Here is a 27,718-nt window from a genome sequence, read left to right as displayed (position 1 = left end):
GTCCAGTCTCAGCTGTCTTTTCCCTAATCATGATAATCATAGTTGCTATGAAATTATGAAACCTGTTTTTCACTTTATTCTACCATTATTTTCTTAAGAAAAAAACCCACAATGGAGATTAAATTTCTAATCTTAGCCATTTTCCTAATATACTCCTTACTCTGTTTCTATTAATTTTAACATTGTAGAGGCTCTCATTTTCTCTTTTGCAAACTGCAAATGTAGTGAATCTGATAACGGCACCTTCATTTATTGGCAAACAAAACTATGTGCATTATGGTGTTGGCCTAAATCAAGAAAATGTTCGTTCATCTTATATAAGGGTTGCATCTGAATCATGTGCTAAATGATATGTTTCAGTACTGTCCTGGCTTAGTCAGTAATGCTATTGATAAGTTACTTAATCTTGATAGGCTTCCAAAGTCCCATCTATAGAACAGTGTTAAAGTCACTTCCCTGTCTCTAGACCTGCAGCCAGCCAGCCTGACATGAATGTTTTAATAATATGAACATTGGATATATGGAGATAAGACCTTTCAAGGTAAAAATTTCAGTGCAAACACAAGGTGTTAAAAGTCATAAATAGTGAAATAATATGATTAATTAAAAGGCTAATGTCTTATGGAAAGGCAGCAAGGAAGAGACCACTGTATCACTGACTGACTGTTAGAGAGAGTGATTTGCATACCTGGTCTCACTCATCCCCCCACAAAGCCTTATGAATATTATCTCCCTTTATAGATGCGAAAATGTACTTTTCCCAGGAAGGTTTATACTGCTAGTAAATGGCAAAGGCAGAATAAGAACAGTGGAACGGGTGACCTCAAACCCTAGGCTCTTTTCTACCCCAAGCTACTTTCAGATTTAAATCGTGCATATAATTCATCAGAAGGCTTTCCATTATCTCAAGTCCCGAGCAAATGTGATTGTAGGAATGCCATCTGAGATCTTTGCATTGTTCAGCTATCTAGCTGGCTTTCACTCTTGTCATACTATTGTCTTTAAATTTTGAAGGCAAAGTATCTTGATTTTTGTCTGTAAGCGCTTAAAGGATTTAATAGATTACATTTATGCAGACTGTCAGTCTTAAGAAATTTGAACATTTTAACCCTCAGTAAGGCATGATATTAATATTACTAAAACTCTTGAAGTAAATTGAAACACTTTTTACTAAATGAGTTTGCTCCTTATTAGCACACTTCTTTTTTAAGACAGTTTTAATCAGTTTTGTACTAACTTAATGTTTGCCATTTACATCCCTATCTACTGTGTTGATAAAATCCATATACTGGCCAGAGGCAGAGGCTCATGTCTGTAATCCCAGCACTTCGGGAGACTAAGTCAGGAGGATCGTTTGTGGCCAGGAGTTTGAGACCAGCCTGGGGAATATAGCAAAACCCCACCTCTACAAAAACTAAAAGATATTAGCCAGGCATGGTGGCATGCATCTGTAGTCCCACCTCCTCGAGAGGCTGAAGTGGGAGAACACTTGAGCCCAGGAGATCGGGGCTACAGTGAGCTACAATTGCACTGCTGTACTCCAGCCTGGGTGACAGAGAGTATGTCTTTAAAAATAAATCCATATAGTCCCATTTCTGTTTGGATAGCTATATAGTAAACATTCTGCATGGAGTTGTTTTTGTTTTTTGTTTTTTTGAGACGGAGTCTCGCTCTGTGGCCCAGGCTGGAGTGCAGTGGCATGATCTCAGCTCACTGCAAGCTCCGCCTCCCCGGTTCAGGCCATTCTCCTGCCTCTGCCTCCGGAGTAACTGGGACTACAGACGCCCGCCACCACGCCTGGCTGATTTTTTCTATTTTTTAGTAGAGACGGGGTTTCACCGTGTTAGCCAGGATAGTCTCAATCTCCTGACCTCGTGATCTGCCCGCCTCGGCCTCCCAGAGTACTGGGATTACAGGCGTGAGCCACCGCGCCTTGCTTAATTTAGGTTTTCTATCATCCAAAATTTGTGCAGTCAATTTACTAGTCTTTCAGATTTAAAAACCACAAACATTACAATAAATACTAAAGCACCCACAGTAGCCAGACTACTAAGGCCATGGTTATTGTATTTTTGGAGTACATGTCAGAAGAAAAGGTCATAACCCATAGATAGGTATCTAGTGTGTGGGGTCAGCAGACACACCACACACAGCCAGGAAGGCTGAAGAGATTAGTCTCAACGCTGGGAAAGGCCTTTGAGATTCTTAGCTTGGGGTCCACGGTTGTACTTCAGGGACCCCAGAAACTCCCTGAGGTTATAAGCAAAATTCTATCGCTGCTTTTTGTCTTCAGAAAGCCTCATGGCTTTTGTCAAATTCTCCAAGGAGACTGTGACCTAAATAAAATATTTTTTTTAAATGCTTACGAGTCCTTGATCTAATTCCAGTATCTAGAGAAAATGGGAGCTGTGTTTGGCTCACACAGTAAATTTATGGCAGAGATGGGTATCAAAGCCCCACTCGTGACTACATCTGCGCTTTCTGCCATCCTGGGCGCTAGAGGGAATTGCGCTGCAATTCATTCAATTATTTCTCAGTCTCAGTAGATGACAAACCCCTTGCCCTTACCTCTGATTTAAGGTAAGATAATTTGGGCTGCAAGCAGGGTGCATCTTGGAGCGGGGAGACCTTGACATCAAACAGGAAGAGTCCTATCGGGGCAAGGAGACAGCAGCCCAGAGAGGCTGTCACCCAGAGTAGGTGTGCAGTCACAGTGAGGTCCCAAGGACTAAGGTCTGTGACACTAAGAGTCTCGGCTTCTGTGTAATCTCACCCAAGTCACTTCCCTGGTCTACGACCCAGTTTCCCAAATGTGTAAAGGGTCCTTTAGACCCCGCCCTAAAAGGTCAGGGGCGTGGCTTAAAGAGGACCGCGCTTCCCGGGCCCCGCCCCCAGGCTCTACGTCGTGCGTGACGCCCGCCGCCGCCTAAGAAGCGACGATGAGGTCATCGCCCTCCGCCTCGGGGGCGGGACCCTGGCGCGTCAGGGCGGGGCCTGTGGTCCAGCTCCGCTCTGCCACCGCTCCGCCCACGCCTCCTCGCCGGCCTTCGGGTGCGTCACGTGACGGGTTGGCGGCGCTGGCGGTTGCTGTCAGCTGATTCCCGGGGTTGGTGGCAGCGGCAGTAGCAGCAATGGACTTTCTCCTGGGGAACCCGTTCAGCTCTCCAGTGGGACAGCGCATCGGTGAGTCCCTGGAGCCCCCCACAGCTCCGCCCCGGTGCTCCGCACCCAGCTTCGGTCCCCTGGGAAGCCTCCGGGTGCCTAGTCACTGAGGCAGGGAGGGCAATGAGGCTGGCGTGTAGCTCTCCGACTTGGCCCCGCCCAGCTTTCCTCCCACTCTTGATTGACAAGAACTTGGGCCATTAGGAAGCCTTGGCTTGTGATAGATGTATACGACAGCCAGTAGATAAGGAGAGAGGGCGGGTCCGGATGCCCACCTCGCAGCCAATGTGTGTCTGCTGGGGTCCCGAATCGAGGGAGAAAGTTTTCGGGGTTAAAGGGACTGCGTGGTTGGCAGTGGCTGGGCCGCTGTGCTGGGTCCCGCCGCCTGGGCTTTGGCCAGCTCCTTTCTGGCTCTCCGGGCTCTCCGGACATGGACACCTGAGAAGGGCTAGAAGTCCATTCTCCCAGGACCGCGAAGCCTGGGGCTTGGCGTCTTGGGGGCGACTGGCCAGAGGGGACCCAGCGCCAGACAGCCCGCGGCCAGGCCTCACAGACCCGGATCTCAGGACGTGTCCGCCTGGGCTCTTATCTCGACCCAGCCTCAAATGGACCCGCACAGACTCTGAGAACCTGAGCAGAAAGTGGTCGGAGAAACCCTCCGGGTCAGCCCACCTCGGTGCTCCGTAGGTGGGGCAGCCCGGCGCTCGAGCCAAGCCGAGCCCAGGGCACCTGGCGCCTGAGTGCTGGTCCGTGGTTCTTTGCACCCTGGTGACAGGATACTTATAGTTCTATGACGCAGCCTCCCTGGGCGGAGGTTTCCTCACCTGTAATTGGCGGGTAATAATGGTCCTTACCTCCGTGGGCTTGTTGTGAAAATTAAATTCCTTAATAAATGTGAAATACTTAGAACAATGCCTGGTACGTGGCCAGTGCCATATAAAAAAACAGTTGTGATATTTATTAGCATTGGGCTGGGCGCAGTGGCTCCCGACTGTAATCCCAGCACTTTGGGAAGCCAAGGCGGGCAGATCGCTTGAGCCCAGGAGTTCGAGACCAGCCTGGGCAACATGGCGAGACCCCCGTCTCTACAAAAAAAAAAACAAAAATACAGAAATTAGCCGGGCGTGGTGGTGTGTGCCTGTGCTCCCAGCCACTCGGTAGGCAGAGCTGGGAGGATTGGTTGCACCTGGGAGGTCAGGGCTGCGTGAGCCCTGATGGCGCCACTGTACTCCAGCCTGGACGACGCAGGGAGATCCTATCTCTTGAAATACATACATACACACACCCACATTATATATAAATATACACATACATACATGTACATATACATACACATACATACATGTATATATTTACACACCCACATTGTTCCTGAGATACCACCAAGTGAAGGTTAGGAATCCCTGGAAATCACTGGGCAGTAGGTCTCATAAGTGCTCGTTCTTGGACACCAACACCGTGAGAACCGACATGCCTTGACCCAAACAGCCACACTTCTCCAGAGGATGGTCTGGGTGTTCCCCATTCTTGCATGAAGAAACCATCGCATTTCCGTGAAATCACTCTTTATCTTTTTTGATGATGACTTTTGGTCTTAAGTCCATACTGGGAAAACTTTAAGACGAGACATTCTTTCCATTCTTACTGTCTTGCCAAACCTCACGAAAGCTTGTCGACCCGGCTCTGTGTTGTAATCGCCACCGTGGCTGTTGGTGGCTCTTCCGAGGGTTTTGTAATCAGTGCTCTCCAAGGGGGAGGTGGCAGTCCAGGATTTACACACCAGGAAGCTCCTGAACCAGGGAGAGGAACTGCCCTCTCAAAGGACCCCCGACCTCCCCTAGACACACCCACCCCACAGTGAGTCATGGTTTTTTGGAGCTGAGAAAAGAAAGCAGCTCTCCTCTCATCTTTATTTCTCTGACTACAGAAACCACTGCTTTTATCACATGCCAAGTTTAAGACTTACTACTTAAAAATAAACAAGTAAATAAAAGACCCGGCTTCAAAGTCAGCCGCATACTCTTAAGGCTTTCTGGAAAGCTCACCTGGGTTCTGGATTTCAGCTAGTCAAAGCAAGCTTCTCTTCTTACCCTGAAGGGTTGCCTTTCTTGGGCAAGAAATACTCCCGTGCAAAGAGAATGCTATTAAATCATCATACCTTAGAGCACAAATAGAATTTTACAGCTAAAAGAGCTTTGCCTTTGGAATTTTCTAACCCAGTGGTTCTCAGCAGCATTCCTAGGAAGGCGTGTTAAAGCAAATGATATCTGGGCCCCAACTCCAGAGTTTCTGACCCTCTAGGTCTGCAGTGGGACTCTAGCATGTGAAAATCTTTTTTTTTTTTTTTCTTTTTTTTTGAGACGGAGTTTCGCTCTCATTGCCCAGGCTGGAGTGCAATGGTACAGTCTTGGTTCACTGCAACCTCCGCCTCCCGGGTTCAAGCGATTCTCCTGCCTCAGCTTCCCAAGTAGCTGGGATTACAGGCACGCGCCATCACACCCAGCTAATTTTGTATTTTTAATAGAGACGGGGTTTCTCCATGTTGGCCAGGCTGGTCTCAAACTCCTGACCTCAGGTGATCCACCCACCTTAGCCTCCCAAAGTGCTGGAATTACAGGCATGAGCCACCGCGTCCAGCCTAGAATGTGAATTTCTGGCAAGTTCCCAGGTAATGCTAATGCTGTTCCAGCCCATCACCTTCACTTCACACTGGCAGAGACTGAGATCCAGAGAGGGGAAAGTGGAGGCTGTGACTCACCCAAGACCCCCGTGAACTGACAGCGAAACTGAGCCATTGAAATTTAAACCAAAGCGGAAGAGGCTCCAAAAGTAGAATTAAGAGTTTGAGTTAATCCCCTCAGTATCCCATGTTCTTTTAGATAAAGAGGCGGAGGAAGTACTGCTCACTGGCTGTGATTACTGATGACATAGTATAGCTGCTTATACTTCTGTAAACCAGGCCCCTCCTTGCTGCAGGAGTACCGTCCCTTCTCAAGCCTGCCGACTCCCATGCCCTTGTTGAAAGGAGAGCTGTAGAGCCATATGGAATTGACATCCCTCAGCTGGCGGGTTCTAATGCTGCTAATCAGGAATGAGTATCAAGCACTTAAATCACAAAGTTCTTATTCACCTCCCCTCCCAACACACACACACACCCCTTTGTGCTTGCTGGTCCCTCTGCCTGGGTTGCTTCCTCCTGTGCCCCCACTGAGGAGCTCCAGATCACCATTCAAAGTACAGGATATCATCACCTCCTCCCTGAGGCCTGCCCCAAGCCCAACATTGCTCTTTTACTCTCCCGTTATCCCAGGTCCTCGGACCCTCTTACCGTATGACTTTGGGCTCTGACTCTCAGCTTCCTCCTTGGTAAAGTGTTGCAAACAGCATCTGCCTCACAGGGTGGTTGCTAGAATGAAACAAGATAGTCCTCTGAGAGTGCCTGGCACAGTGTGAGTGTGTGGAAACGTTAGCTCTTCCCGTCATCATCACCACCATCATCATTTTTATTATTTCTTTCTTTTTTTTTTTTTTTTTTTTTGAGACAGAGTCTTAAAAAAGGCTGGAGTGCAGTGGCACAGCTTCAGCTCACTGCAACCCCTGTGCCCCGGGTTCAAGCAATTCTCCTGCCTCAGCCTCCTGAGTAGCTGGGATTAGAGGCGCATGCCACCACGCCCAGCTAATTTTTGTATTTTTAGTAGAGATGGGGTTTCACCATGTTAGCCAAGCTGGTCTTGAACTCCTGACCTCAAGTGATCCGCCCGCCTCAGCCTTCCAAAGTGCTGGGATTACAGGTGTGAGCCACCGCGCCTGGCCTATTTTTATTATCTCTACCCTCATCATACTAATATGCCACCATCCCACTCTCTTAGTGGTTGTGCATGTGTGTCTCCACAGCTAGGCTGAACTTCTTGAGAGCAGGAACTGTGCCTTATTTCTCCAGACCCTCAGCACCTAGCACGGTGCCTGGCACATAGCAGGAAGGAAGAAGGGAGAAAAGGAAAGTAACATTTTGTGAGCAAACACCATAATAACTCTGCCAGGTATTCTGCTAGCGTCCTGGGTATTAATCTCATGGTGACCCTGTGCAGTTTTGCTATTTTTTTCCCATTTCACCAAAAGTCAGTGTAAGGGAAAGCATCACTTTCCAGGGTTCCACAGCTACTCAAGGTCAGAATCCAGACCCAGGCCTTCTTTTGTATTTTTAATAGAGACGGGGTTTCTCCATGTTGGCCAGGCTGGTCTCAAACTCCTGACCTCAGGTGATCCACCTACCTCGGCCTCCCAAAGTGCTGGGATTACAGGCATGAGCCACTGCGTCCGGCCTAGAATGTGAATTTCTGGCGAGTTCCCAGGTAATGCTAATGCTGTTCCAGCCCATCCCCTTCATTTTACACTGGCAGAGACTGAGGTCCAGAGAGGACCTCACCACACTGCCTCGAGCTGCCCAGTGCCTCTTTTGAATTGATGTCCATCCAGCCTTCCAGGATCCACAACTCTTGTTCTACCCCTTGTCCCAGATAAGGACATGCACGTGGGCCCCACACTTGCAGGTCCCTCTCCCTTACCGATGAGTAGGGGAGCTTCCCAAGGGCAGCACCCGTAGCTGAGAGGATTCCAGATCCTTTGTACCAGCTGGTGTTACCACAGCCCTCTTCTTTCAAGGATTTCAAACCCTTTCCAGGTGTTCTCTGCAGACAGATCTTACTGGCTCTGTTTTATAGACAGATGTCAAGAATCCCAGTTTCCATTTCTGGCTATCAGCCTACCCCCTAAGCACTTGGAGTCCAAATCCTAGCTGATTGCCGAGAGCAAGTTGCAAACAGCAGAGATGGTAAATGTGAGCAGTCCCTGGGGATGAGCCTCAGTGGTTGGGGTGGTGGGAGCTGGGTGTGAGGGGAGAAGAGCCCAGAGCCTGAAGACTGAGCCCTGGAGGGGAAAAGTGAAAAAGTCAAAGAGAGCTGTCTTTGATTCCACAAAAGCCAAGCCAGGGGAGCCACAGGAAGGAATCACAGAAGTGAGAGACCAGTTCAGGCCCTTGGGGGGCCAGTTGGGGAATGATGAGCTGGAAAGTGGACACTTAAGCAATGTCGAGGAGACACAAGGCTGGGAGGCGGGACACCTGGTTCCAGCTCTGGTTCTGCTCCTCTGTCATGATCCCTCTCCATTGCCTGTCTCCCCTATTGGCAACACAGAAGTGCTGTCATTCTCCCTCTGCTTCCCAGAGGATTGGTAATGAACAACAGAGGGCATATATAGGGACAGGGAAGGGTTGATGCCAGAGGGAAGAAAGAAACAGATGGCGGGCTGGGTGCGGTGGCTCACGCCTGTAATCCCAGCACTTTGGGAGGCCGAGATGGGCGGGTCATGAGGTCAGGAGATCGAGACCATCCTGGCCAACATGGTGAAACCCCGTCTCTACTAAAAATACAAAAGTTAACTGGATGTGGTGGCATGCGCCTGTAGTCCCAGCAACTTGGGAGGCTGAGGCAGGAAAATTGCTTAAACCCAGGAGGCGAAGGTTGCAGTGAGCCAAGATCATGTCAGTGCACGCTAGCCTGGTGACACAGCGGGACTCAATCTCAAAAACAAAACAAAACAAAACAAAACTGATGGCTGCTGGGGAGGACTGATAGAACTGATTGTGCAAGGCCCCAAGGGCAGAGTGTGTGGTTACAGGAATAAGCAATTCGGTTTCAGTATAAATAGCTATCCCTAGAACCTTGCAAAGATGGAACTGGCTGCCTTGTTCGGTAGTGAGCTCCCCACCACTGGAGCTGTGAAGGCAGAAGCCGGGGTGGGGAGGGCGAACTAGAAAGAGGATTCCTGCGTCAGTTAGCAGAGTGGACTAGGCCAGGGTCAGTGAGCTTTTTCTATAAAGGGCCATTAAGTAAATACTTGTGGCTTCGTGAACCAGATGGTCTCTGCTGCAACTACCCAGCTCTGCCATTATAGCACAAAAGCAGCCATAGGCCATAGGTAAATGAATGAGAGTGACTGTGCTCCAATACAACTATTTATGGGCAATGGAATTTGAATTTCACGTAATTTTCACATATCATGAAATAGTATTATTATTCAGCTTTTTTTTTTTTCCAACTATATAAAAATATAAAGACCACCTGTAGCTCAAGGACCATACAGGTGGGTCTGAACTTGGCATGTGGGTTCATAGTTTGCTGACTTCTGAATCGGAGCAGCTGGCCAGAGGCAGAATGATGAAGCACACTGTTCCTCAAAGTGGGGTACCAGAGCACCCACACTGGGGATGCTTGAGGTTGCTTATCCCCACAGTGTGCCTGCGGGAGCCCTAATACCTTGAAGCTTCTGGTTGCTGATCCGTAAGTACAGGACCCACATTAGAGCCCGAAGTTTCTGTCTTGAGTATGACAGAGCTTTGTCTAGAAAAGGCTTTGTATCAGGTGTACATGTATTAGTAGAGCCCAGGGTGAGCTTGAGTCAGACTGAATGATCTGAGTTGTGGTTCAGTCCTCACCAGCTTTGTTACCTGGAGCAAGTTACTTAACCTCTCTGTTCTTCAATTTCCTCATCTGTGCAATGAGACTAATAATAGCACCTATCAAATAGGGCTGTTGTGTTGTGTTGTAAAGCACTTCCTGCCAGACAGGAAATGTCTGTAATTATTAGCTGATGTGATTTTTCACTGATGTTATCATTCCTGGGACACAGTCTAAGTTAGTAGCCAAGCTAAGTGCCAGCCCAGGATTCTGGCTCCAGTGCAGCCTTTGTGATGGTCTTTGTGTCCCTGGCAAATGGGCAGTCACTGGCTGGGTGGCCGCCACATTCACAGACAGGTCAGGTTTCAGGCTGTGGGGAGGAGCGGATTCTTACTTGGAAATTAGGGCCTTTCCCTGCCCCTGTGGATAGAACTGGCGAATAGGTTTTATTCTTAACCTTAGTGAGCTCAAAGAAATAAGAGTAAGGTCCCAGACTTCCACTCTTTTGGTTTTAGAAAAAAGAAACCCGGCCGGGCGCGGTGGCTCAAGCCTGTAATCCCAGCACTTTGGGAGGCCGAGACGGGCGGATCACGAGGTCAGGAGTTCGAGACCATCCTGGCTAACACGGTGAAACCCCGTCTCTACTAAAAAATACAAAAAACTAGCCGGGCGAGGTGGTGGGCGCCTGTAGTCCCAGCTACTCGGGAGGCTGAGGCAGGAGAATGGCGTAAAAACCCGGGAGGCGGAGCTTGCAGTGAGCTGAGATCCGGCCACTGCACTCCACCCTGGGCGACATAGCGAGACTCCGTCTCAAAAAAAAAAAAAAAAAAAAAAAAAAAGGAAGAAAGCCAAACCCTCAGTGTCTCCTGATTAGCTTGAGGCCATCACCCCGTGAGAAGCAGGAGGATTCAGGACAGGTGTAACTCTTTACTCCCTTACTAAGGAGATCTTGATCTAGGCCGGTGCCCTCCAAACTTCTGTCTTTCATGTAGCTCCTTTATGATTTGTGTCTACCCCCACGCCATCTTCATTATTATTTTCATAGGGTTTTCTTTTCATTAGCTTATCTGTTAAAATTTGACCTCATCCTATGTAATTATATCCGTGAAATCATGGCTTTGATGTTCGTGTTTTTTTCCTGTCCTGCATTAAAGTAAATATGTCCCTCTAAAAATGTCTTTAAGTTGCCCGTGAGCCCACCTGGCGTGATCCCAGGTAGCTCATTTTGATCGCTGGGACGTAAGCAGCCTGAAATGGGGTCACAGCTTAGTCTCCGCATCAGAAGAGCTGGGTTCAGGTGCCAGCTCCGCCCCTTCCTGGCTGTGTCCCCCAGGTCTCCACCTCAAGGGACATGGGCAACTTAGAAGCTGATCGAGCACTGCAAAGTGCAGTGGAGAAGCACGGTGCAAGACCTGAGGAGGGGAACTAGGCCTCGCTCCTGCTGGGGAAGATAGAGAAGGGAAGGACGGAGCCAGGGGAGGAGGGAGCAGGAGAGAAGAACCAGCCAGACCGCAGGGGCTGAGACAGACAGAGAATTTAGGGACAGACAGAGGGGTCTACTGTTTGAACTTGTTTGTGTTGGTGCAGTATAAACCCTGTAGTGGTTAACTTTATGTGTCAACTTGGCTAGGCCAGGGGAGACAGATATTTGGTCAAACATTATTTTAGATGTTTCTGTGAACGTATGTCTTAGATGAGATTAACACTGAAATCGCTAGACTCACGTAAAGCGTATTGCCCTCCATAATGTGGGTGGGCTTCGTCCAATCAGTTGAAGGCCTGAATAGAAAAAGACAGACCTCCCCAGAACAAGAGGAAATTTGGCCAGCAGCTCCCCTCGCCCTTGCACTCAGACAGCGTCTGTTCCCTGGATCTCCAGCCTGTCAGCTCACCCTACAGATTTTCAACTTGCTAAGCCTTCACAACTGCATAAGCCAATTCCTTAAGTGCTCGCTTGCTCTCTCTTTCTCGCGTGTGTGTGAGTGTGTGTATGTGTGTGTGTCTGTCTCTCTCTTTTTCTTTCTGTTACTTCCTTTTCTCTTATTTATTTATTTGAGACGGAGTCTCACTCTATTCCCAGGCTAGAGTGCAATGGGGCAGTCTTGGCTCACTGCAACCTCCACCTCCCAGGTTCAAGCAATTCTCCTGCCTCAGCCTCCCGAGTAGCTGGAAGTACAGGCACATGCCACCACACCTGACTAATTGTTATATGTTTTGTAGAGACGGGGTTTCACCGTGTTGGCCAGGCTGGTCTTGAACTCCTGACCTCGTGATCCGCCCGCTTTGGCCTCCCAAAGCGCTGGGATTACAGGCATGAGCCACCACGCCCAGCCTAGTTCCTTTTTCTGGAGAACCTTGACTAATACAAACCCCACTCCACCCCTAACCATCCAGATTGTCAGCAACACCTTTTACACTCCCAAGTGGGGAGTGAAAACAGTTGCCATCTATACCTCAGTCAGCCACTTCAAGCCTCTGCCTTCACAGCCTCTCTTCTTCTTACCTGGGGAGTTTTAGAAAACCTTTCTTTGTCTCACTGACATTTCCTTTTATTAGGTACTATAGTTAGTTACATCAACTTTAAGATTGTAGGCTGCCGAAGCAATACCCTCTGTAAGGTATTTTAGGTTTCTCCTGTGGTTTGTGGTTAAAAAAAAATAACAGGGGAGAGGCAGCCAGGGTTTTGAGGAAGGGCGGCTCAGCAAATTAGGAGGTGGATGGAACTTTCCACGCTGGGTCTGGAAAGAGTTACTCCATTGGAAAATAGTTTTCAAGACAAGTTTCTGGCTGAAAAAAAAAATGGCTTCTGCATATTTGCGATTTAAAAATCTCTTATGGGAGTGCTTGAAATTCTCAATCATGTTGTGGTTGATATGTTTGTAGAGGATAGCATTTATTTTGGTGCTTGAAATGTATACTCTCCTCCTCACACATCCCTGGAAGGTGAGTGCTTTGGTCATCTTTATTCTGTAGAGGAGGAACTGAGGCACAGAGAGGCCGAGGAGTCACCCAGGGTCACACAGCTCGTAGGCGCTTGAGTCTGGGCAGGATTTGTCTGTGTCTGCATCCCATCCTCCCAACTCTTCCATCTCACTGATTCTCCCTTGGAACTGAAAGAGGCCAGACATGGTGGCTCACGCCTGTAATCCCAGCACTTTGGGAGGCCAAGGCAAATAGATCGCCTGAGGTCAGGAGTTCGAGACCAGCCAGGCCAACATGGTGAAACCCCATCTTTACTAAAAATATAAAAATTAGCTGGACATGATGGTGAGTGTCTGTAATCCCAGCTACTCTGGAGGCTGAGGCAGGAGAATCGCTTGAACTGGTGAGGCAGAGGTTGCAGTGAGCCGAGATCGCACCACAGCACTCCAGCCTGGGCGACAGAGACTGCGTCTCAAAAAAACAAACAAAAAAAGAACTAAAAGAGACGTGCTGGGTTTCCCTTTGAGTGAAAACATCTGTGTCCATCTAGAATGAATTCGTTCAGTAATGACTCCTTCTGTATTTTTGCCTAACCTTCTTGACCACATTGGTTTCATCCTCGTGCTTGCATTCTCATGGTAGGAAGCACAGGTGAAGGAACCAGCTGTCTGTGTCTCTGTTACCAAGAAAGCAAAACTTTCCCCAGGAGCCACGCAAGAGACATCCGCTTCCATCTCAGTGGCCGTAAGTCCCACGGCCACTTCTGGCTGCAAGAGTGTCTAGAAAAGCTAAATGCTGCGGGTCCAGGGGGATCATCTTTCACAACTAGTGGAGTCAGCTCCGTATGGTGGGGTTAATAAAAATTTCACATAGTCACTGGATGCAGCAATAGAAATACAGTATCTAACAAGGACAGGATAAGTGTGGCGTGTGGGTTCCCACGCTGCATTTCCAGATGGACAGCACAGCTGGCCTATATCCAGAGGGGTCGGTCAGAATAGTGAAGGCTCTGGAGATCATTACCAGAGTAGAGTGGTCACAGGTCCTGAGGATGTTAGGTTGGAGGACAGATTAAGGAGGGACGCGGTACTTTTTAAAACTATTCAAAGGGGCGCGGTGGCTCACGCCTGTAATCCCAGCACTTTGGGAGGCTGAGGCGGGCGGATCACGAGGTCAGGAGATCGAGACCATCCTGGCCAACATGGTGAAACCCCGTCTCTACTAAAAAATACAAAAAAATAAAAAAATTAGCCAGGTGTGGTAGCAGGTGCCTGTAGTCCCAGCTGCTCAGGAGGCTGAGGCAGGAGAATGGCGTGAACCCGGGAGGCAGAGCTTGCAGTGAGCCAAGATCGAGCCACTGCACTCCAGCCTGGGCGATAGAGCAAGACTCTGTCTCAAAAAAAAAAGTATTCAAAGGGGCACGGCGGCTCACGCCTGTAATCCCGGCACTTTGAGAGGACAAGGCGGGCGGATCAAGAGATCGAGACCATCCTGGCCAATGTGGTGAAACCCCGTCTCTACTAAAAATACAAAAATTAGCCGGGCGTGGTAGTGCATACCTGTAGTCCCAGCTACTTGGGAGGCTGAGGCAGGAGGATCACTTGAACCCGGGAGGCAGAGGTTGCAGTGAGCCAAGATGGCGCCACTGCACACCAACCTGGGCAACAGAGTGAGACACCGTCAAAAAAAAAAAAAAAAGTATTCAAAGGACCGCAAGTTGGAAGAAAGATTAGGATTTCCACACAATAGTTTCTAAAGGATCCATGAGTGCCAAAGTGTGGAGGTATTTTATTTCATTTACATTGTTATAAAGGTTTATTGTGTTGGTGAATATGGCCTCATCCTTCATTCTGTCATTCAGCAAACAGGCACTGCAGGTTTATCATGGGCCAGGTCCCTCTGGGGTAGACAATTGGACCATTCGTGAGCTATAACCTCCACCCTTAAAGGGCTCACAGACTCCTGGGAAAGAGAGATGTAGAAACAAAGAAATCACCCAACAGAGTTACTGTAATCACTCCACGAAGCAGTGCTTAGAGTTGTGGTCTGTGGAAAATGCTCTTGGCCGCTGGCTGGAAGGAATAGGCCCTGAGGGGGTGTCAGGGCGGACTCCACCAGGAGACCGGACCTTCGGTCTGGGCTTAGGAGCATGAGTTGAGGTGGTGAGGAGTACGTTTCTTCCTGGAAGGAGGGCAGCATGTTCAGAAGCACAGAAGCCTGAGGAGGGTGATGGGGCGGGTGCAGGTGGTCAGCTGAGCTGGAGATGAGAAGGAGTGGGAGGAAGGGCTGGGCCAGGTCTCAGCACCGGCTCCCGAGGGCTTCCGTGGAGCCCAGTGCCTTCAGGTCTGTGCCCTAGTTGTCCATCGCGGAGCAGTCCCATGGGAAGGCCAGGGCAGCTGGGCCTCACTCCTTAAAGAGGAAAATTAATCATGAATCCTCTGAGCTGCAGGTAACAGGAAACCCACCCAGCAGAGTCTGAAACCACCACCGCAACGCACTTTGTTTACCTAGCGAGAAGCCTGAAGGTCTGCAGTTTCAGGGTGGGTTTGACAGCTCCACGATGTCTCGAAACACGCAGGCTCTTTCTTGTTCTGTCCTTAGCCTGGTGGCTCATCAGTGAAATACAGTGAATATTGTTCTGGGAAGGCGGGGTAGGCAGGGGCGGTCAGCCTCAAACTGAGCACCTGGGCAGTCTGAAGCCTCAGTCTGTCATTCCAGGAGTATGTAATGCCCCGCTCTGCTCTGTCCCACCAGAAGGTGAGCCCCCAGTGTCTGCCCCAGACAGGCAGAGGCAGTCTTCACGCGGACAGAGCAGAGTGGAGAGCGCACGAGTTTGGAGCACGCAGGCCTGGCTTTGCATCGAGCAAGTCACAAACCTCTGCACATTGGCTGCCGCCACGACAGTCGGGGGTGTGGGGAGGTGACACGAAAGGTGGGCCCCCAAGCATCCCGCACAGGCTGACACTTGTTCACTGAATGATGCTGTTTGTCATTGTTCTCCATGATGATATTGTCATGGTGCAGGGTGAGGAGTGACATGGTCTGCCCAGAAGGAGGCACCACTGAGGAGCCAACCCTGGGTGGGGATTAGAAGATGAGGGGTGTTCGGCTGGGCGCGGAGGCTCACGCCTGTAATCCCAGCACTTTGGGAGGCCGAGGCAGGTGGATCACGAGGTCAGGAGATCAAGACCAGCCTGGCCAAGGTGGTGAAACCTCATCTTTACTAAAAATACAAAAAACTTAGGCAGGCACTTGTAATCCCAGCTACTTGGGGGGCCGAGGCAGAGAATTGCTTGAACCCAGGAGGCAGAGGTTGCAGTGAGCCGAGATCATGTACTGCACTCCAGCCTGGGCGACAGAGTGAGACATAGTCTCAAAAAAAAAAAAAGATGAGGGGAGTTCAGGAGTTCAGCTGACTCATGCCTCCTCTTCAGCAGCATGCCTGGCACTGTCTCAGCACCTGGTCTTTCCTGCCATGGAACCTTGACCTTTTGGAATTGTCAGTCGTGGCCTCCCACTGGACTGTAAACCATCGCTGAGGCAGGACCTTGCTGAATTTGCTCACTGACATCTCCCTGTAGCCTGGAAGACAAGTGTGGAGAATGCCTGAGAAGCACATAGCGTAGTGGTTACGAATATGGACTTGAGAACCATACTTCTCTGGCTTTGAATCTGCTCTGCATCTCACAGACTGTGTGACTGCAGGCAAATTGCTGACTTCTCCATGCCCCTCAGTTCATCCTCTGTCTTAAAGGTTGTGGTGACGGGTACTGTGCTGAGGGTGTGACGTGCTTATTAAGTCCCATGCCTGGTGCGTGCTAAGTGCCAGATGAGCAAGTGAATGGGATGAGCCTGACTGAATGAGGAGTGGCATTGCAGACAGGAGCTCAGAGGCGTGAGAAGACAAGCCACATAGAGGGAGGGGGTACAGCTGACTGTGGCTGACACCAGTCCCTGGAGAGTTCAGGCTTTCGATCTTCAGGCAGTGGGGGTGATGGACAATGTTTAAACAAAGGAAGTCGTGCTTGGAGTTATGTTTGAGTAAAGTGTGGAGGTGACAGTCCAGGCCTGGGGAGGTGGCAGCCTGAGCCAGAGCTGTCTCAGTGATCATGAGACTGTTGGAATGTGCAGGGTGGGAGCAAGAGGGCTCCAGGCTGCTTCCCAGAAGGCTGGCGTGGAAAGGGGTGATACTGGCCAGACACAGTGGGCGGTGGCTCACACCTGTAATCCCAGCACTTTGGGAGGCCGAGGCGGGCGGATCCCTTGAGGTCAGGAGTTCGAGACTAGCATGGCCAGCATGGTGAAACCCCATCTCTACAAAAAATACAAAACTGGGCCGGGCGCGGTGGCTCAAGCCTGTAATCCCAGCACTTTGGGAGGCCGAGACGGGCGGATCACGAGGTCAGGAGATCGAGACCATCCTGGCGAACACCGTGAAACCCCGTCTCTACTGAAAAATACAAAAAACTAGCCGGGCGAGGTGGCGGGCGCCTGTAGTCCCAGCTACTCGGGAGGCTGAGGCAGGAGAATGGCGTGAACCCAGGAGGCGGAGCTTGCAGTGAGCTGAGATCCGGCCACTGCACTCCAGCCCGGGCGACAGAGCGAGACTCCGTCTCAAAAAAAAAAAAAAAAAAAAAAAAATACAAAACTTAGCCAGGTGTGTTGGCAGGTACCTGTAATCCAGCTACTCGGGAGGCTGAGGCAGGAGAATCGCTTAAACCCAGAAGGCAGAGGTTGCAGTGAGCCAAGATCGTGCCACTGTACTCCAACCTGGGTAACAGAACAAGACTGTCTCCCAAAAAAAGAAAGAGCCAGGTGTGGTGGCTCATGCCTGTAATCCCAGCACTTTGGGAGGCCAAGGCGGGCAGACCCTTGAGGTCAGGAGTTTGAGACCAGCATGGCCAGCATGGTGAAACCCCATCTCTACTAAAAATACAAAACTTAGCCAGCTGTGTTGGCAGGTACCTGTAATCCAGCTACTCAGGAGGCTGAGGCAGGAGAATCGCTTAAACCCAGGAGGCAGAGGTTGCACTGAGCCAAGATCATGCTGCTGTTCTCCAACCTGGGTGACAGAACAAGACTGTCTCCCAAAAAGAAGAAAGAAAGAAAGGGGTGATACCATGTCATGGCCCCCATCTCTGATGCTGCCCGTGGTGTGGCGTGTCTTTGGTCCGTTGGGCGATTTCTTTGTTTCCACATCTCTCTCTCTCCCCCAGGAGTCTGTGAGCTCATTCTTTCTCTTGGCCCAAATCATAGTCATTGTAGCTCGGTTACTCATTGCTAGCCTTTCCTGATGTCATACTGACATTGTCTGGCTGCAAGGTCACAACATCCTGTGAAGCAGGCAGTCTTACCCTGATTTTATGGGTGCAAAAACAGACTCAAGGGCTGGATCTTTGCCCATGGTCTCTGAGTTAGGTCAGGCCAGACTCATCCCACTCCATCCTCATCTCCATGAGGGACAAGTGGGTCTTGCCATCGTGCCAGGCAGGTTATCTGGAGCCCTCCAGGGAGGTGGTATCTGCACCAGGCCCAACAGGGAGAGGACAGACTGCCGTACAGATGCACAGGTGCCCAGTGATCCGAAGCCACAGACTTGCCAGCCATAGACAACCGCAAAGCCGCCTGATGAAAGGTGGAGGATTGCAGGGCCCGGCTCTGACAGGAGCTGGAAGACAAGAGCACGGCTGCTACCCAGAGGCCCTTGAAGTTTATTGCCAACAGCTCCGAGGTCAGGGAATCAGTTGTCATTCTCTTGGTAACTGGTAACCACTGTCAGTATTTTTATTCCCCCTTCTTAAAATAGCAAGCTGAATTACTTCTGTGGTTAAGAGCAAAAACAAAGCAAATATTGCCAGGTTCCTGTGGGTTTAAAATTCTGCCCTGATGGAATATGCCTACTCTGTGGGCATCTGAAGGAAATCCATGATTCTCCCCGGTTCTGTAGTCCATACCTGGACCTGGAGGAACCTGGAGGAACCTAGAAGGGGTTGGCAAGTGATGGTCTGGGCAGATGTGTCCCACAGCCTCCCAACAGCTGTCTTGTACTGCGCACAGATTGGCCTTGTCCCAATTTTGTCTCCTCCTCCTCTTTCTCTCCCCTTTCTCTTTTAGGCCACATGTCCCCTCCCACCCCGCAGAAAACCTCCATCTTCTGATTGGCTCTGCCCACTGCTGCCTGCTACCACTCAGGGCTAAGGAGCTTGCCCGCGCTGCTTGGGTCACATCAGACTCGCACCAGGGCAGGGCGGAGGGGAGGCGGTCTTTCTGCACCCACCTTATTCCCGGGTATGGGATTTCTCTTATTTATCAATGTCCCCGCTTCCCTTTAAAAGCCACTTGCTTGCCTTTCCAAAACACCCACAGCCTCTCCTGAAACACTGATGTTCTCTCCTCCAGGAGATGAGAGGTGCCCATCGTTTTCAAGGGGTGCTAGGGACAGAAGGGGATCTGATGGAGGGGACCACGGAGGGGCCTGCCAGTGGAGCTCAGGGAGGAGAGGGCCGACTGCCTGCGTGGTCGGGAAGGACACTTCTGGGAAAGCAGAGCTCCCCGCCCCCGCCGAGAGATGCGGATGGCACAGACGCCTCAGGCACCTGCGCCACAGCCTCAGCAGCCGCCCCGCCCTTACCTCTGTGTACCCTTTGCAAGTTGGTGACCGCTCTGTGCTTCAGTTTCCTCATGAGATGAGGGCAATAATGCACACCTTACAGCGTGTGAAAATTGAATCTCATTCTTCATGTGAACAGCTAATGCTGCTTGATATTCTACGGCATATAACTTGGAAAGTTAAAATATTATCGTGGAAGGGCATGCAGGCCAGGCCGAAGACTAGGGAGACGCGGAAGGATTTGGGCAGGAAGGACACTGTCATTTTCAGGTTTCAGAAAGTTCCCTCTGGGCAGCGTGGAGAATGGGTGGGAGGAGGGAGGCAGGAGGAAGGAATAAGCTGAGGCGGTGGTCTAGCAGGTGGATGGTGGCCAGGCTGGGGCAGGGACCGTGGCAGAGGGGTGGTGAGAAGGGGATGGTGTGATGGACAGAGATTTGGGAGCTGACTTGGCAGGACTTCGTGGCCTTTAGATGTGGGCGGGGAGGGAGATGACACTAACCCTCTGGCCCGTGTGACTGGGGCTCGCTGAGATGTGGCCTGTGGCAGAGGAGCAGGTTCTGTAGGTTAACGCTGACGTGACTAACCCCTGCCCCCAAACCCTCCAAAGCAGGACATGGCCCTCTGCTCAGAGGGACACTTGTTCAGCCTGCTCTGTTCTTCCCATGTGGTTCTTTAAGTGTGGAACCCCCAAGGGCAGGGGTGTGGTATGAAGAAGCCACACTCAGTAAACCTTCGCAGGATGGACGACTCTGTCTTTCAGCCCTGTCAGAGGAGCCTTCCTCATCCCCTCCTCCAGGCCTGATCTGGGGGTAAAGCAACTGCCCTCTGCCTCAGCCGCCTGGCATGTGTCCTGGGCCACCCTGGCATCCTTCTGGCTCAGGACCTAAGGGTGGAACTGAAGTTGGGCCAGTTGCAAAACCAAGGTCTCAGAGCCACAGTTTTAGAGTTGGGTGAGCCAGCGTGGCTAGAAGAGGGCCCTGTCCAGTCCCATGGAAACTGCCCTCCTCTGTCCTCTGGCAGACTGGGTTTGGCATGCCCTGTAGCTTCTTTTGGGCACCCTAAGGCAGGGACCATGCCCACCGTGTCCACCATGGTATCCCAGTGCCTGGAACCGGCCTGGCTTACAAATAGCTGTGTAGCAAGCAAGGAGTCACCCACCCTCTCCGAGCTGGGGCACAGCCGTGAGGGGAGAGCCTCCCTTGCAGGACAGCATGACATCATATCACATGGAATAACAAGTTCTACATGCCTACCCAGGCACACACTCCTGATAGATAATAGCCAGCAGCACTGTGCCCAAGTGCCAGGCCCGCCAGCCAGCAGGTGTGCCGAGGCCGGCAGGATGGCTACAGAGGACAGCAGGCGGATGAGTACTCCGCATGTGACCCTTGCCGGGGAGAGAGCCTTGGGTAGTCCCTGCGTCAGAACAGGGTCTCACCCTTAAAATGCTGAGCAAGGCCTGTCTCATCACACAGTCCTCCATGTAGTCACAATACATACCAGCCAGAGTGATGTGCGTAATAGAACGTTACCTGCGAGAAACAGGGCACATTTCCTGTGTGCACGTGAACTGGTCTGCGTGAAGATGGCATCTAGGAAGGCGCAGAGAACAAAAACACAGGCCATGCGGCACCTCCCTTTCCTGAGGACCATTTACAAAGGTGCTGGCATTGCCAGTTCCCGCGTTCATCTTTCATGTCATACCAATCAGTGCTTCCCACACTACAGTTTACAAAAGGCTGCCAGCCCGGTACTTGCCACCGTGCGGACCTGCAGCCAGTGGTCCAGGCCATGGCCCTGACGGGCTTCCAGAACTCTGCAGCCGACTCCCGGCCTGGAAACCCTACCCTCGGAACTGCCACAAAGTGAAAATTTTCTGGAACTGAATAGAGGTGGTGGTGGTTGTATTTAGTGTTACAAATGTACCAAATGCCACTGAATTATACACGGGAAAATGGTTAGTTTTATTTTATGTGACTTTCGCCTCAACTTTTTTAAAAAAGAACCACCGCCACTTGCTGAGTGTTTATTTTGGGCCCATACCATGCTGATACCTTGCATGAATCATCGCCTCTCTTTGGGGCAGTTCTGCCGGGTGGCTTGGCGTCGGTCCCTTCTGTGGGTGCCTCAGAAGGGTACAGGAGGGCAGGGTGACCTATTAGTAATGGAGCCTTTGCTTCCTAGGTAAAGAAGGTCTCTGTGAGATTCTAGAGGAAACTGGTTACAGGGGATGCCTCTAGGAAGAGGGCGCTGGGGCAGGGGCAGAGATAGATCTACCTAGCTGCATCGTATACCACTTGAGAACTTTTAGATTTTGTATCCTGTGAATGGTTACCAACTCAAAAGATAATTCTTTTTGTTTGTTTGTTTGTTTTGGAGATGGAGTTTTGCTCTTGTTGCTCAGGCTGGAGTGCGATGGCTCAATCTCGGCTCATTGCAACCTCCGCCTCCTGGGTTCAAATGATTCTCCTACCTCAGCCTCCCAAGTAGCTAGAATTACAGGCATGTGCCACTATGCCCGGCTAATTTTTTGTAGTTAGTAAAGACGGGGCTTCACCATGTTGGTCAGGCTGGTCTCAAATCCTAACCTCAGGTGATCCACCTACTTCAGCCTCCCAAAGTGCTGGGATTACAGGCATGGGCCACCACGCCCAGCTCAAAAGATAATTCTAAAGTCAAGGGAGAACGTCTTATCTACAGAAATGAAGCAAAGCATTGTCACCATATTATATCATGTCAGGAACAAGCACACGGAGACCCGCCTAGATTCCCCTCTGGTGCATCCCTTTGGTACACTCAGAGCCATGGTTTCCTCATCTGTTGAAGGACAGAGGTACTCCCAGCCTCACTGGCTACAAAAATCTAGTGAGGATGGGATGATGTGTGTAGAGCAGTCTCACACAGCACCAGGCCCTGTGCTCGAAGCGTCTGTCATCTTCCTCCTCCCCATCTCATCCGGCCCTGCACCCCGCTCCCCTCCCACCCAGGGTTTGGGTTTACCCATTCAGGACCCCCACATGCCTTTATGACTCATGGTTTCTTCTCAGAGAAAGCCACAGATGGCTCCCTGCAGAGCGAGGACTGGGCTCTCAACATGGAGATCTGTGACATCATCAACGAGACGGAGGAAGGGTAAGGGCCCCCCAAGGAGAGGTTGCGGGGCACAGGCAGAGATGGCCATCCACCACGCAGCGCACACCTGCACCCTGCCAGGGAGCCCCTGCCCCAGCCCCATTGCTGCCATAGCCAAGTCTGACCCACCCCGCTTGGCTGCAGAGGCCATCTGAGCCCCTAGTACCTGAGCGCCATCCAAGGTAGGCATTCACAGCAGGAGTACAGCAGGCCCCCGAGGGCTGCCTCCCCACCCCGCCTCTCTTAGTGGCAGTACAGATTCCACACGGATCTGGAAGCCCAGCCTTGTGTGCAGCGTCTCCCTAGGACAAGGCAAGCTGGAGACTCTTACAATCAGAGTTGACCCCAAGCGCCATCTGCATTCTGCAGGCGGGAGTATGCGCTAAAGACACTCCGGCTTTTCTGTGAGCAAAAACAGACTTCCATTTCCTTAAGATTTGAAACCAGCCTTGAGTGTAGGGGAGATCACAAGGATGACAGGGAAAGTGAAGCTGAACCGTGAGCCTGAACAGCACTGGCATTTGCCAGGCATTTCTGGTGTTGGGGTCATGGTATCCTCTTGCTCAGTGCCAAGGAGCCAGGCACGTGGTGTGGGGGAGGGATTGGGATCTTGGCCTCCGATGTCTGACTTGTTGTCACTGACCTGACATGTGACCTTTGGAAGTCACTTTACCTCTCTCTCTAGGTCTTTGTCCTCAAAGGTGCTCTGTTGGATCCTTCCAGCAATAAGCCCGAGTCCCTGGAGGGAACAGAATGGGGATGCGAGGGTCCCTGTCCTCTCAGGAAAACCCAGTGAAGGATGGGGAGAGGTGTGGGGCCCATGGGCAGCAGGAAGTGCTGCCGGGCGAGGCCTCCATCCTGAGAAATCGGTGTGGACCCTCCTTTTCCTCTCCAGTTCTCACTGGGATCATCCAGCTGTCCCGTGGCCAGCGCAGGGTTCCTCAGCCCGGGAGGGCTTTGCATGGAGAGGGGCAGGCCGGACGCAGGTGGAGAGCAGGGAATGCTCAGCTCTGAGCTGGAGGGAGGCTGTGGACATCTGAGTCACACAGTCAAGGCCCAGTTAGGAGAGGGCATTGGCTGCCAGGAACCTGCCGGTGTCTTCCTTAGCCCTGCTCCCTGGTCTTGCCAAGGACTCATGAGAGTGAGCGTGAGGGAAGGAGTGGTGGGCAGAGGTCAGGAGAAAGAAAGCAGGAGGCAGAAAACTTCACCAAGCTTCTAGACAGGCTTGGGAGCTTCATGGACGTCGCAGCTGCAAGTCACTGCAGTATCCTTGGGGACAGCAAGCCCCCATGTCCCTTGTAAACATGGGGGGATGGGCTCAGCGTCATTCAGGTGCATTGCTGTTTATTTGAGCACCTTGTGTGTTCCAGGCACCATAGGAGGCACTAGGGACCCAGCAGTGGTCAAAGGCGGGTGTGACCCTTGACCTCACCAAGCATGGCACCTAAACTTAGACTCATTACTAAAGTGTCTCCCCCATTGGGTTGTGGCCTTCTTGTCATACACGCTCCTAGCAGAGTACTGGACATCATGGGCCCACAGCAGTGGCAAGGCCAGAACTTCCGATTCCCAGTGCTTCCCTCTAGGGAGGGAAGGTGTCCAACAAGCATGCTGTTCCTGCGCTCTAGGAGGCTTCTTCTCTCCCAGGGCGGGCCCCCAGGTCAGTGGCACATGGCAGATCACGCCCGGGAACGATTCTGATTCCCTTGTCTCTAGGCCACCCTAGAAGAGGTGGAAACAAGTCCCTATAAAGCGCTGAAGTAGCCCGTGGGTCAGTGACCAGGCCAAGACCAGGAGCCAGGGACAGGCGAGGGGCTGCCCAGAGAGGCAAGGATTGGAAAGTGCTCTCAGGCTTCTGGGCCAGGACCCCCCTTGGTGGGCCACCATCCCTTTCCCCACCATGTCCCTTCCACCCCAGGCCTGACTGTCTCCACAGCCCTAGCCCCCAGGCAGCCTCCGTCCCTAGGAAGCCTTGCCTCTGCCTTTTCTCCTGCTGAGAACCAGTGCCAGGGTTCCGGGCTCTCCTGCCTTAGTCCTGGATGGGGTCAGCGCTGACAGCCAGGCAGACAGCAGGATGGGCCCCAGTGGCCACTGGCCAGGCTGGGAAGTGTTACTTATGCTTCAGCAGCGTGCTGGGCTCTAGGGGGAAGCTGTCCAAAGAGGACACCATCCCTGCCCTCTAGCAGGCTGCTTCTCTACCCAGGGCGGGCCCCAGTTCAGTGTGGCAGGGCAGAACAGCCAGGGAGACTGGAGGACCTGGGAAAGTGTCGTGGATAGGGTGGATTTTAGCTGAGGCTTCACCTCATGGATGTGGAGGTCAGGAGCCTTCAGGGTGCAGGTGGGGGCCCACAAAGGCTTTTAGACAAGAGCAGTGAGGACAGCACTGAGTATATCTATATAGGGCTGAGGATGAAGGGTGGTGGGAATCACAGAGGGGACAGGGAGAGCAGACTGGCACCCCAGCTTCCAGGGGCCTCCCACCACCGTGACCCCTAGGCTTCTTCAGCCCTGCCCGACCTCCCCCACACTCACGTGGCCTCCTCTTAGTTCCTCCAAGGCACCAAGCTCCTCTGCACCCATGACCTTGGTCCAGCCTCTGACCTTGACCCAAACTGCTCTGCCCCCACTCCCCACGGCTGGTCCTTCCCATCTTTCAAGGCCCAACTCGGAGGTCTTTTCTGACCATCCCCATCCTCACCTCTGCTCTTTTTCCAGGACCAGCTTATTCCCTGCTCTTCTTTGGGTCTCCCCACAAGGTGGGGAGGAGGCAGGGCCATATGGTCTCGTTTGCCACTGTCTCCCCAGCACCTAGCATGGTGCCACGCACACATTGGTGCTTAATAACACTTGAATGGGCCAGACATGGTGGCTCACACTGGTAGTCTCAGCATTTTGGGAGACTGAGGCAAGAGAATCACTTGAGCCCAGGAGTTCCGGGCTGCAGTGAGCTGTGATTGCACCATTGCACTCCAGCCTGGGCGACGGAGTGAGACTCTGTCTCAGAAGAAAAAAAAAAAAAAAAAAAGACTTGAATGGAAGGATAAATGGGCAGATAGAGCAGCTGGCCAGGGCATCAGAACACTATGCTGGCTGGGCTCAGGGACTCATGCCTGTAATCCCAACACATTGGGAGGCCGAGGTGGGTGGATCATTTGAGCCCAGGAGTTCAAGACCAGCCTGGGCAACATAGCAAGACCCCGTCTCTATTTTTGTGATGAAAACACTAGCCTCCAGGTTCTTTGTTCTTAAACTTGAGCATGCATAAGAACCCCCTGGGGAGCATGAGAGCATTCAGATTCAGGGGCCCCACTGCCTGAGAATTTGGTTCAGGTGGTATATAGTGTGGTGACCTGGCGTTCTGCTTTTTTTTTTTTTTTTTAAATGTCTTTTGTTTTTTTGAGACAGCGTCTCACTCACCCAGGCTGGAGTACAGTGGTGTAATCTCGGCTCTCACTCTGTCGCCCAGGCTAGAGTACAGTGGCGCAATCTCAGCTCACTGCAACCTCTGCCTCCTGGGTTCAAGCAATTCTCCCACCTCAACCTCCCAAGTAGCTGGGATTACAGGCTTATACCACCACGCCCAGCTAATTTTTGTATTTTTAGTAGGGACAGTGTTTCGCCATGTTGGCCAGGCTGGTCTTGAACTCCTGGCCTCAAGTGATCCACCTGCCTCAGCCTCCCAAAGTCCTGGGATTATAGGCGTGAGCCACCGCGCCCGGCCAGGTTCTGCACTTTTAACAAAACACTCTCACCTTTTCTCAAAGTGACTCTGCTGCAGGAGGTCCAGGGGCCACAGGTTGTGAGTCCCTGCTGAGCAATGGGCTAGGAAGATTCTGATGTGATCAGAACCTGACTGGATACACCAAACAGGTGGGGCACAGGGAGGATGGGCCAATAAGAGCTGTTCCAACTCTCCAGGGCCTCTGCTGTTGGGTAAGAGGGCTCTATTCCTAAGCCCACCCTTTTTCTTGTCCTTCTTCTTAGTCCCAAAGATGCCCTCCGAGCAGTAAAGAAGAGAATCGTGGGAAATAAGAACTTCCACGAGGTGATGCTGGCTCTCACAGTGAGTGCCCCATCTGTCCGTCCCGTGGCAGGACTGCAGTCCACTGAAAGTCACCTCCCCTCAGACCCAGCAGAACTCCCAGCCTCCCCTGAGCTCCTCGTTTGAGTGCTGGAAAGGAAAGGTCTGTGGGCAACACACTGTCCTGTCTACACTGCAGGCGGATGCAGAATGGCAAGAAGCCCTTTGGAAAGGTTCTCCCCGATCCCCCAGCATGGGAACAGATGCTTACATCACTCCAGAACCACTGGCAGGGAAAGCCTGGGCCAAAGGACCTGCGGGTGACATTGAAGCTCAGTAAACCCAGGCCTCCGTGGGGGCAGGGAGGCTGGCAGACTGAGTTGGGTGCTGCCTGGCACTTTGGTGCTCTGGAAAATGAATGTAAAATAAATACCAGTGGCTGAGAACAGTCTTGCCCACACCACTGAACCAGCCCAGATCTCAGGACGGCCAGACACGCGTGGGCCTCCTAGCTGTCAGCATGGGTTTGGCTGGGGAAGATATAAACGCTGTCCCACCCTCCTCCACAAGGAGCATTTATATCCAGGTGAATTGGCTTAAGCGAAAAGCAAAGGCAATTCCTGCAGTGGGAAGTGGAGAGTGGGGAGGGAAGTTCAGTGTCTTTTCCCTGGGCCACAGGCTTACCAGTCAATTGACATCTCAGATTCTTGATTTCCTCTTGGAGAGCCCCTTCTGTCTAGACCATGCTCAGCTCAGAGCCAGCACTGGGATTCTGTGTGCACTGACACCAGTCAGGGAGGGAAGTCCAGCCCACACACCACACCGCTGCCCACCCTAGGCCGTGCCCTCCAGTAAACAAGTCCCCCAGTCCTGGCATTGTCCCAGTCCTCCACATTCAAGGGTCTCACTCCAGGAAGTCCCATCTCCTCTTCCGGACCTCCCCTCTGGGACACAGGAGGAGCCACAGAGGTGGGGGTCCTGGGCACCGCCTCTCCTCTGACCAAGGTGCCTGACGGCACCTCTCGGCCCTCCAGGTCTTAGAAACCTGTGTCAAGAACTGCGGGCACCGCTTCCACGTGCTGGTGGCCAGCCAGGACTTCGTGGAGAGTGTGCTGGTGAGGACCATCCTGCCCAAGAACAACCCACCCACCATCGTGCATGACAAGGTGCTCAACCTCATCCAGGTGAGTGCCAGGACAGGGCAGCGCCAGGAAAAGCTGTCAGCGCGGGAGCCTCCTGCCCAGTGGAGAGCTCGAGGCCATCGTGCTTGTCCCAGGCTCCACTTCTCATTTCGGGGTGTCTCGGTTGTCTGCTGGTGGGATGTCCTGTGGGGAGGGAGGCTTGCCAACTGTGTGCTTTGCTGTGGAGTGGGCAGGGCAGATGTAGTAAAGAAAAAAAAAGAAAGGAAAAAATCAG

At 51.7% G+C, this 27,718-nt stretch overlaps 1 protein-coding gene and 1 long non-coding RNA gene across 21 annotated transcripts in view; one reads left to right on the top strand and one right to left on the bottom strand.

Moving 5' to 3' along the window:
• Nucleotides 1-2,476: 2,476 nt before the first annotated feature.
• Nucleotides 2,477-27,718, top strand: part of TOM1 (target of myb1 membrane trafficking protein) — a 48,367-nt gene continuing 23,125 nt past the window's right edge. For 8 of the 20 annotated variants that reach the window (XM_077948943.1, XM_077948942.1, XM_077948932.1 and 5 more), the window contains exons 1-4: nucleotides 3,097-3,183; nucleotides 22,197-22,281; nucleotides 26,266-26,344; nucleotides 27,337-27,486. In XM_077948943.1, coding sequence (XP_077805069.1) covers nucleotides 3,132-3,183; nucleotides 22,197-22,281; nucleotides 26,266-26,344; nucleotides 27,337-27,486 — 366 coding nt within the window. In that variant the 5' untranslated portion in view covers nucleotides 3,097-3,131. 20 annotated transcript variants of the gene reach the window in all.
• LOC144331764 (uncharacterized) lies at nucleotides 5,493-27,718 on the bottom strand. The gene is made up of 2 exons (XR_013399185.1): nucleotides 25,948-27,718; nucleotides 5,493-6,510 (listed from the first exon to the last, which is right to left on the bottom strand). It is a non-coding gene; the product is annotated as an uncharacterized LOC144331764 (long non-coding RNA).

Source organism: Macaca mulatta, chromosome 10 (assembly GCF_049350105.2).
Source record: "Macaca mulatta isolate MMU2019108-1 chromosome 10, T2T-MMU8v2.0, whole genome shotgun sequence".
Lineage (NCBI taxonomy): Eukaryota > Metazoa > Chordata > Mammalia > Primates > Cercopithecidae > Macaca > Macaca mulatta.
The sequence above is the reverse complement of the archived record's forward strand: the minus strand, read 5'-3'. Positions and strand labels throughout refer to the sequence as shown.